This window comes from Trachurus trachurus, assembly GCF_905171665.1.
Source record: "Trachurus trachurus genome assembly, chromosome: 18".
NCBI classification, from domain to species: Eukaryota; Metazoa; Chordata; class Actinopteri; order Carangiformes; family Carangidae; genus Trachurus; species Trachurus trachurus.
Window position 1 is genome coordinate 8471372 of NC_139909.1, and position 11011 is coordinate 8482382.

Here is an 11011-nt window from a genome sequence, read left to right on the forward strand (position 1 = left end):
ATTCAAGAAGCAGCTGTTTTCAATGACTGAAAGTGTGTTTCAGGTGTCATGGTTAGACAGGTGAATTAGTCCTAAGGCTATCCTAAAGTTTGACTTGTCGGAGTTCTTCAGTAGAAGCAGCTCGATCAGGACCTTACAGTCTATGGTCGGGACTGGAGTCACTGTGGGGACGAAAGAAACAGCTGTGATCTCGTCCCTCTGCACATGAGCCTGTCTGTCACCGTGCAGCACCGCGGTCACACTGTGTGTTACAGGATTAATTAAAACACAACGTAAACAATGCGACCGTATAGCCTACGTGTAAATAGCCTAGCCTACTAGTGACCAGTGAACCAGTGGATCGCGGCGGTCCAGTCACAGAGGTAAAGCATCATTGAGGACCCTTTACAGATATTAACACATAGGCGAGTAAAAAAAAACAACAACAAAAAAACAGTTGTCTACATTAATGTTTCAATCTACATTTTGTAATAAACAAATAAGTATAATTTGACATCTAAAAACAAAAACACGGCCGTTTTCATCAATTTACAAGCAAGTGGGCAACACACTAGCTACATTGGAATAAGCCTGTGCATATTCTCATTTGTCCAGGTCATAGTATTTCAAAGGACGTTAAATCGAAAGCAACTGGACTTAGAAAACTAGAAAACTAGAAAACAAGTCCAGTTGCTTTCGATTTAACCTCCTTTGAAATACTATACATTGGAGTGAATGAGTTTTCTGGGGGTTTTTTTTTTTGCAATACCCATATCCTGCCACTCGGGGCGCAAAACCCTTCTTTTTACAGTCTATGCCCTTACCACGGGAGTCAATGGTGGTGTCGTTACTCTCTTTTCCAGTGATCTAGTAGGCCTATAGACAGGTATGTCGTTGGATGAGTAAGCAAGGGGGAGTTGTGAGTGTGTGTTTGCATAGGAGAGTGAGTGAGATCATGAAGGAGATAAGACAAACTCAGCGCTGTTGTTATTTTGGCACAGTTACGGCAGTACAGTAAAACTGTTACGTTTCTAATAATAAAGTTTTATGACAGAAGAGGCGGAGAGGTTGTGTTGCCTTACCCAGGCGCATCATTCAGAGGGAGCTAGGGGGCGGTGCAGTAATTGGTGATATTTATAACCAGATGTGTAACTTATTATCAGGGTTGGGAGTTGTAATGTATTGTAATAGCCAGGTACCAATCGCCCTCCTGAACAAACAAAATGCTCAAATGTGATTTTTAAAAAAACCTATACATGTTACTTTTTATACAGTAGGCTAGCAGACAATTTGAGAACACACGTGGTAACTTGTCTAAACATAAGACTGTCACATAGAAGAGGGAGAAACTTTGATAACAGCCAACAAATCATTTTTATTCCACAAAATATTGTAACCAATCAACTGAAGTTACAACAGCACTTCTTTATGTGTGGATGGGACAGACAGAATAATAGACAGACACCACAGCTGTAATGCTTGAGACGGTTTTCAGTCGAACCAGAACTTCCAGGTCCTCTGATCTCACAAACACCTCTATCATACAAAGAACCAGTAGCTACCAGTCCTATCAATTTCCAGTAGAACAGGATAAATATAGTGTAGTGTATTATCCACCTGTACTTTTGCTTTAATATCTTAAATTATTGTATGTTCTTCGTTGTAATATCTTGTTATTATCATCATGTATTCTTCTTTGTATGTGTACCTTGTTTGGAACTGAAGGAGTGTCTGGATAGATGCTCTACTTCATGGGTTCCACAATTTGCTTAGAAGTCATCTGACCTAATGGGATAGGCATGGTCCAAGACGACTGAATGACCCGGTTGTCTTCTCTAATGGGTAAGAGACATGGGATACAGGACATGGGGTTTTTCGCTAGCCTAAAAGTTAAAGGGTCAAGTCAAAGGTCATTGGACATCTGGACGGGAGGTTTCTCTCTGTCCGGAGAAGGTGGAGTGTTGGAGATAAGCCAACATATAAAAAGGAAGGTTTTTGGGTTGAGAGAGAGAGATCTCATTTCGGACCAGAGATGCTCCAGGATTCGGCATTTTTGTACACTGTTCTTCTTCTTGTTAATAAACTTCTTTTTTGAATACAATTGAAGACGTGTCAGCGGTGATCCCTTCTTTTCATCAACACATCAATATACCACAATAGTCTATATATATTTGGGAAGATACTACTAGCAGTGTGAGTCTGATGCTATCAGACTGTCAGATAGCATCAGACTCACACTGCTAGTAGGTAAGTGACCTTTGTCTCATGATTGTTATCATTACTTTTATTATTATTATTATTATTATTATTATTACTGGTGTATAAATACGAGAGGGACAGAGGGATTCATCCCCTCCTCTCAATTTTGAAATAATTTAACGCACCACAAGCTTCATGTCCACAGGAAGTTGAAGATAAACAATAACAGTAACAAAGCAACAAAAGATAACCTGATTGTAATACTTTCAGTGGAGTTATAAAGTATAAATAGTAGGTGCAATTATAGAGAAATTGTTTGTTCATTATGAAAACAAACTATTAATCAAAATATAAATTGAGATTGAGGAAATGTTATTAGTCACATTGAAGACTAATAACGGACTAATAGGGAGGCCTACATAGTTGTTATTGTTATCTACATAACCCACGTTGGCATCAGAGTTTGTTTACTCACCTGTTAAAAAACACAACATTAACTAGACATTTGTGAGTCCTTAGTAACTTGGTGTCCTTCTAGAGAAAGTAACGAATCCTACATTGAAAATATCACATGATTTAAAACATAATAAATTAATTGTATAAACACATTTAATATATTGGTAAATATTCTTGAGTTATCTACAGTACAAACACTAATTTGTTGATAAATGTAGTTTTCATGTTTGAACACAAGGGGGGGCCCTGAGCCCATGAAAGAAAGATGAGACGGGTGCTGAGCTGTGTTTTACTTGTGCTAAGGTGACTTTAAATGCACCGAGAAAAATAAATGTCACTGCACTCAAATATAATCAGTGTAAAAATTAAATGGATGTACTGTAATATTTGTTTTTTTTTTAACTAAGTAGCTACTTTAGAGAAGCCATATCACTACAGTAGAGTTGTGAATTTAGTGTTTTAAACTTCCTGATTTCCCGATCATAACTTCAAATTTCATTTCACTCTAAATAAACTATTAAGGAAAATAACTATGAACGCAGCATCAAACTTTTCAATCTGTTGTTTTCCTGGTGTTTACTCTGTAGGACACCAGAACTTTTTTTTGTTGTCGTTGTTGAGAAAAACTTACTTCTTTTGAGGAAATGGCAAAAAGTTGAGATTCTTATTCAGATGAATAAATGAAACTCACCTTTCAGTCAGGGTTTATACTAAAGACTAAGCAGGAGTTAACTGACTGTCTGGTGTAATAAAGGCTGAATATTTGTTCAGTTCTAACTGCAGTCATGTTGGAGGCAGCTTAACAGGGACAGGACCTCACAAACACTTCTGTCTTTTTCCAGTTTCTTGCAATAAAGACATTGATTTTCTTCAGCAGGAGTTTTTTTTTAACAATATAAATATATTTATTGTTTTTGACATAGAAAATATACAGTCAGTGGGACAATAACATTGTCAACACCCTCCTTCCCCCACCCTCAACAGTACACACATTTAGGGAAAGAAATGAAAACAAACAAATAAAACATAACAGAAAAGTAGAAATAAATAATGAAATAAAACACAAAATCAACAGTAGTCTTGATTATTGTTCAGGCATGCCAGTTTCAACAAGTGCTGTCAACCACATTTACAAATTAATTTCCATCTGATCACTTTTGAGGAACTGCATAAATGTCCCGTATTTCTCTGAACTTATTTAGTTTCCCTTTGGCAACATAAGGTGACGAAGACGTCGTTCTTCCACCTCTGAAACATGGCTAAAGTGTCAATGTCACATTTCATATGGCGAGCACAAACTCAATGTGCTTCAGGATAAAAAGCAAGATGGCAATACATGTAAAGTGCATATTAAAACAAAAATGTAGAAAAGAAAAAGAAAAAGAGAAACAAATTAAAAGCTTGTGAGAACAGATTTGTTTAGTTTACATTTAAGATATTGTTGGAGACGAGCAGAGTTCAACAGGTAAAGAGTTTCACAGTGTTGGACCATATTAACTAAAAGCACCCTGAGCTGATTTTGAATATACAGTATGTGTGGTATTGAGGAGATCTGAGGTGTCTGGCTGGTACATAGGGAGGGGCAGCACCGTTGGGAGATTTAAAAACAAGTGAAATCTTAAAATCAATTCTGTACTAACTGTAACCAGAATTAAACCTGTTCTCGTTAGATCTCTAGCTGCAGCATTCTGAATAAGTTGGAGTTTGTTGAGTGGTTGATTTGTTAATCCGGAGAAAAGAGCATTACAGTAATCTAAACGACTAGAAATTAATGCATGAACCAATTTTTCAGAGTCTGATACAGATAAAAGTGATCCAACTTTAGACATGTTCCTTAAAGGATACATTTAAAAAGTGTGACCATTCATAAATCAAAAAGATGCTGGAAAATGTTTACATGCCTTCATCTCAAGCAGACTTGACTTTTTACTGGCCTCCCTAAAAGTACCACAGAAGAACTCCAGCTCATTTAAACTCTGCCACTTGGCTTCATGGGCTGTCTTATTAACTATCAGCCTCCAAGAACACATCGATCATCTACTGCCAGTTACTGGAGGTTCTTTACTGCAGTCGAAGGACAATTGGGGATGCGGCTTTTGTTACCTACGGCCCTAAGCTCTGAAACACACTACCTTTAGATATCAGGGACGTCACCTCAATAAATAACTTTGAAATGAAAGGTGCTATACAAACAAATAAAGTGAAGTTATAAGTTAATTTCTCCAGTGCAGAGCATGACGCCATTTCCTGTAACTACATTTCAAGTACGATAGGACCGTCCATACTTTTCCACCTCAGTGCCATCACTCTCCTAGACTGAAGCAGGTCCAAGTTGGTTCACATTCCCTGTGGGTTTTGCACAGTAAAACAGAACAACAAGAATAAACAATAGGAAGACTGCACTGAGTATCAGTCCTACATGTCCTCGCCTGTTTCCTTCATCCTTTTTGCTGATGTCCACATCTGTTCCATTCACGTTTTGTCCAGTTGTGTTTCCTCCATCCTCGTTTCTGAGGTCAGCTCTTCCCTCCTCACCTCCAGCTGTTTGGTCTGTGGAGCAGAAGCAGATGATCAGAGATCAGGTCTGTGATCAGTGAACAACAGAACAGAGTCTGTGGTTCAGTCATCACATCAACAACCAGGACTCTGACCTGAGTCTGGACTCTCCTGACTCACCTGAAACCACCAGGTTGATGTTGTAGGAGGACTTGGTGCCGAAGCTGCCGTTTCCATCAGAGACCGTTTCTCTCCCGTTGGTGATGAAGTGACACTCAAAGACTCCTGAGTCGTAACGAGTCACGTTCCTGATGATCAGAGACACGATGTTGTTCTTCATCAGAGGCTTCACCAGCTCCACACGGCCTCTATAAGATGGATGCTGGTTTTCTACATCAGGCCGGTCGTCCATAAGGAAGAAGACGTACTTCCCCTCAAGGCCACGTTTGATCACCTCCAGAGCTACTGAACCGTCTGAGGGACCAACACAGGTCAGAGGGACGTGGTCTCCAGGAAGAGCTGGGATAGTTTGATCTGATGAAGAGAGAGAGAGAGAGAAGTGAGGAAACAGAGCAGAGCAAATATACAAGTTAGATTAATCATATATTTTTTTGCCTATTTGCCTTTATTTGATAGCACAGTGAGATAGACCCCCCTGAGCCATATCGAGCCGAGCCGTGCTAGTGGAAATGCGCCATATCTGGCCTGTCTAGCCTCCTGGTCTTTTTTACTAAACTTAACCAACTCCTTTCTTCATTGCCTAAACCCAAACAATGGGACAATTAGGGAGAGTTGGGGGAGAGACGCACACTTATCAATGATTAAAGATCTGATTTTAAGTTATTTTATAATAGCATACGGGATTCTCTCAAATAATAGCCAGTATTCAATTGTTTACACAGACAAATAAAGGCCGGCCCTAAATACAAGCTGGGTAAAAAAAAAAAAATAAAAAAAACTCAGTCCCCTGGAACAAACTGACAATGATCAGAAACTCTTTCAACTTTTTGGACTGTTTGCATGTGAAGACTGACTGGAGTGAAGCTGACCTCATCCTCTGCTTTAGAGAGGGACAAGTTGCACTATCGGACCTGGGTCTCTGCTCCGTCTCCGGTCCCGAACGGGCTCGGACAGGGGGGGGGGGGGGTGTGAAGCGCTACAGCGCAACAGTGACAGAGCTGCAGGTCCGACAGCGCAGCGAGGAGAACAGTACGTGAGGATGAAGATTAACTAATGAACGATGAGCTTGGTCACTAATGGTGGTCACTAATGTGTAAAAAATAAACTGAGGGATTTAGAAATTGAAGGCTGAGCTTTGGTCCGAAGCTTGACGGACCTTGTTTACATAGTAACGGTTGCTATGATGTCTGATTGGACAATGACCGTTCGGGGGCGGGGTTTTGCGAAAGGTCAAATGTGAAAATGTTGTGAGCACTGTCACCAAAGATATTCAATAAATGGATTATAAACCGTCTTTGCTGTCACTACCCGATTTGCAACGCTACCCGATTTGTGACAGCCACGTACGGCAACTCCACTTGGACAAACTTAGTTGAATTGACTTAGGATCACTGCCCTACTGTATGTGCGTCGCCAGAGACGGTTTTGTCACAGATCGGGTAGCGTCGCAAATCGGGTAGTGACAAGCACATCAACATGTGTCGTGTGATGGAGGAGAAAGTAAGGTTTTGGTCGTTTTGACGGTACAAACATTGATTGCATGTTCCCCGGGTCCTTTTGGGGAAACGTGGGGTTGTATGTTCGGTCTGGGCACAGAGGGGAATAGGAGTCCTATGTCCCCCTGTCCCATACAAAGTGGGGAACATATGACCCAGGGAACATAGGGATGATCCCGTCTCGGTCAGGTAAAAGCTGCTAGCTGTTAGCTAACTTACCGTAGCTCGGGCGTTGGTCTCGGTCAGGTAAAAGCTGCTAGCTGTTAGCTACCGTAGCTCGGGCGTTGGTCTCGGTCAGGTAAAAGCTGCTAGCTGTTAGCTACCGTAGCTCGGGCGTTGGTCTCGGTCAGGTAAAAGCTGCTGGCTGTTAGCTACCGTAGCTCGGGCGTTGGTCTCGGTCAGGTAAAAGCTGCTAGCTGTTAGCTACCGTAGCTCGGGCGTTGGTCTCGGTCAGGTAAAAGCTGCTGGCTGTTAGCTACCGTAGCTCGGGCGTTGGTCTCGGTCAGGTAAAAGCTGCTAGCTGTTAGCTACCAGCTCAGTCGTTGGTCTCGGTCAGGTAAAAGCTGCTAGCTGTTAGCTAACTTACCGTAGCTCGGGCGTTGGTCTCGGTCAGGTAAAAGCTGCTAGCTGTTAGCTAACTTACCGTAGCTCGGGCGTTGGTCTCGGTCAGGTAAAAGCTGCTAGCTGTTAGCTACCGTAGCTCGGGCGTTGGTCTCGGTCAGGTAAAAGCTGCTAGCTGTTAGCTACCGTAGCTCGGGCGTTGGTCTCGGTCAGGTAAAAGCTGCCGTTTATTTCTCAAAAGTAAAAAAAAAAAAAAAAAAAGTTGTTGAGCCTCTCCGGTAGTGTTATCCATCACTGCAGTTGAATCAGCCGCTAAACTACTGGAAGCTAAAACCGAGGGGCCGTCTGTGTGTTGACAATTCACGAAGGCAACGTAAACGTACGTGACGCTCACACTCAGTAGAGTTACGCAATGAGGCAGCGCAGCCTCCGTTGGCGTACAAGTCGAGACGGCGAGTGGCTTCACGTACCCTGACGTCCCTGCTTGAGAGCTTTTACAGTCTATCGAGGGCTTGGAGCCAGAGGGGCGTAAGTGGCATTTTGGGCGAAAATGAGTTCTATATATCAAAAGAAAGGTCTTGATGAGCTCTATCCAATGATGCCAAAAAGACCTATCTGAGATCAAACTGTATTGAATAAAGCAACAAAACAATAAAGACCTAACACAAAAGTGTGAGTAATGTTTGGAGCCAGAAGGGCGTAAGTGCACTTACGCCCTTCTGGCCCTGAAAAATACATGTAAATACATGTAGGACCCACATGTTGGTTCAGAGCCAGAAGGGCGTAAGTGTAGTTGTTGCCCTTAAACAGCATTGAAAATGGCTGAGAAAACTGCAGACATGGAACTGTCTGAGGCAGAAAAGATTTTGATGAATATTGTGAAACAAACTGATGAATCCTATAGTGAAGAAGTTGAAGATGAGTCAGAGTTGTTTTTTAATGTATGTCCTCGCAAGAGTGATGACAGTAAGACAGAATCATGCCTTGAGAGCCTTACTGGGGTCATCCCTATGTTCCCCAGGTCCTATGTACCTGTTTTGTGTGTGACTGGGGAACATAGAACCCTTTTTTAGAAAAAGGGTTCTATGTTCCCCACTTTTCCCCAAAAGGACCCGGGGAACATGCCATTTTTGGTCCCACACCTGCAGTGGAGTTGTGACTTTGCAGATTTTTGCCTATTTTGGAGTGCGAAGTTGAGTTGTGACTTTAAGTGGGACGTGTAATTGTCCCATTGGTTGGGTTTAGGCAATAAAGACAGGAGTTGGTTAAGTTTAATACAGTCAAAAGACCAGGTAGAGGCTAGACAGGCCAGATAGATAGAGACAGTCCAGATAAGTAGAGAGAGTCCATCGACCAGCAACAGTGGGGAACATAGGACCCTTTTGAAATAATTAATGAATGAGTTAAATGAAAATTAATTACTTATTCAAGTGTTAATTATTCAATCAATTCAATGCATTATTCAGCAGATACGCCCAATATGTCCATAGAAGACTTGGAAATGTTTGGTGCCAAAAGGGCGTATCTGACGTTTTTGCCATATTTTTTTGATTTTAAAATGTTTTAGAACATGTTCATTGTGTTAATATGCCATAAGTTTATTACATAAATACTCATTCATATAAGTATGTCTGTGGTTGCAATGTTGGGGTTTAAGGTTAATGAATACAGTTGATTGAAGTGTGGTCAAAATTTTGTTTTGTCTCTCCTGTAAAGTTTGTCAAAAGCCACTTACGCCCCTCTGGCTCCAAGCCCTCGCTATGCTTGAGAGCAGTTAGCCAAAAAAGAGAAAGGTAACGTGATTTAGTACATCTACACTGCGTTTTAGACAACAAGACAATTAATAAGATCATACATAAGTGAATTTGGTGACAAGCAGTACTCGAAGGAAAGACAATGACAAAATGATTCACTTAGCCTATGTCTCCTGAGAACACTCTTAATCGTTATACTTTGTTGAATTGCGTCCAATATTGATCAAAACTGGCAGGTGACTGTCCATTAGTTGTGTGAATAACTGTCCATGAGAGGTGTAACCTCTTGAAATGTCCGTGTATAGGATGTGCCCCGCTCCTGTACAAAATCTAACTATTTCACACAAATGATCAAGAACAACTTACCAGAAAGTGAAGACACAGAACTGATCAGACTGAAGACCAACATGGAGCCGGTTAGAAGAAACATCCTGTCAGTCCACACAAACATAAATAACATGAATAACATTGATAGAATTAATGTTATTAATTAATAGCATTAACGTTATTCTCTCAATAATCAGACTGAGCTCTGTTCACTTTACCTTTGGTAAAAAGTTTCCATCGTCGACAGCGACTCTATGAAGATAAACGTCTGGACAGGAGGTGAGTGAACACATGTGGATCCTCTCCTCAATGATAAATAGAAGCGGCACAGAGCTGAATGGACCGTGATTGGTGGATTCTGGTGCAACTGTTTGCTGCGTTCAATGAGGGCTCGGATATCTAAAATAGCTGAGTTGTGAGAAATGAATTGAACGGCGTAGAACTCGGAAATTACAGGTCGGAAACTCGGGTATCATTTCAGAGCTGTTGATTTTTTTGTGTGTGTATTATTGGAGTAGCTATAAGAAATATAGGCTACGTTTAATATTAAGCTGTGATTCTTGTATTGTGTGAAATTGTGGTCGTTGTAGCTATGTAACGGAAATAATGGTTAACGGCTATAACGTAGAGGGAAATGCAGATGAAAAACTGTCCCTGAAGGCAACGCGCATCAGCGTTTTTACATGAATTTACCTCTAAAACAACTCTGTCTGGTAACGTTGTGTTATTATCTCATAAGTAACTAAAAGTTTGTTTGTTTGTTTGTAACATCTCCATTAGTTACTGAGCTTCCACAGCAGTTACTCCTCCTGGGATCTTTCCACAACATGGGTTCACATTATGATAACTTCTGTATTTTGACTGTTCCAAACTTCCACAGCCAATAGATCTCTTTGTTTGATACTTCAAGAGACTTTTGGTTAAGTAGGCTAGTTAACCATGGACAGCACTCACAGGATCGTCCCTTGAACTCGTTGAATACGTGGAAGCTCCTCTTCCAAAAGCACAGGGTTCCTACACATTTGAAATGTCCAAATTCCATACTTTTTCCAGACCCTAATTTCCAGACTTCTCTGTAAAAAAAAATCTAATAATTTGTGATATTTAAGTAAATAGATGTGCATAATATAAAAAAATCATGCAATTTATCATTTGTTTTCATTATTCTGAATGGGTATGCCATTATGCAACCAAATACTTACCAGGAGATTGTAGCTAAGTACAATAGCACATACAAAATAATTAACCCAAATAGGTAAGACCAAACCAAGATAAGATAAATAAAATAATTTCCATACAATAGTTTCCATTTCCCATACTTTTACAGACCTGGAAATGTATAAAATCAAATTCCATATTTTCCATACTTTCGTAGGAACCCTGAAAGCAGAACTGAAAGCAAGACCTCCTGTTTTCCACCACATTCAGGTGATGTTAGACGGGTTATTAATAAGCAGCGAAGAGTCACTGAAATATGACTTCTGACACTTCCATGGGCAGACATTTTTAACTCAATAACAAACTGAGACTTACGTTGATTTTGTGTGGTTTGATGGTTCACGT

General features: G+C 40.6%; 1 protein-coding gene across 1 annotated transcript; it reads right to left on the reverse strand.

Annotated features, from left to right (window-relative positions):
- Positions 1 to 4428: 4428 nt before the first annotated feature.
- Positions 4429 to 5829, reverse strand: LOC311002137 (uncharacterized protein). The gene is made up of 2 exons (XM_083993382.1): positions 5311 to 5829; positions 4429 to 5184 (listed from the first exon to the last, which is right to left on the reverse strand). Exons 1-2 carry the CDS (start codon positions 5540 to 5542, stop codon positions 4946 to 4948), a joined length of 471 nt encoding a protein of 156 aa, XP_083849508.1. The 5' UTR covers positions 5543 to 5829; the 3' UTR covers positions 4429 to 4945.
- Positions 5830 to 11011: the final 5182 nt, after the last annotated feature.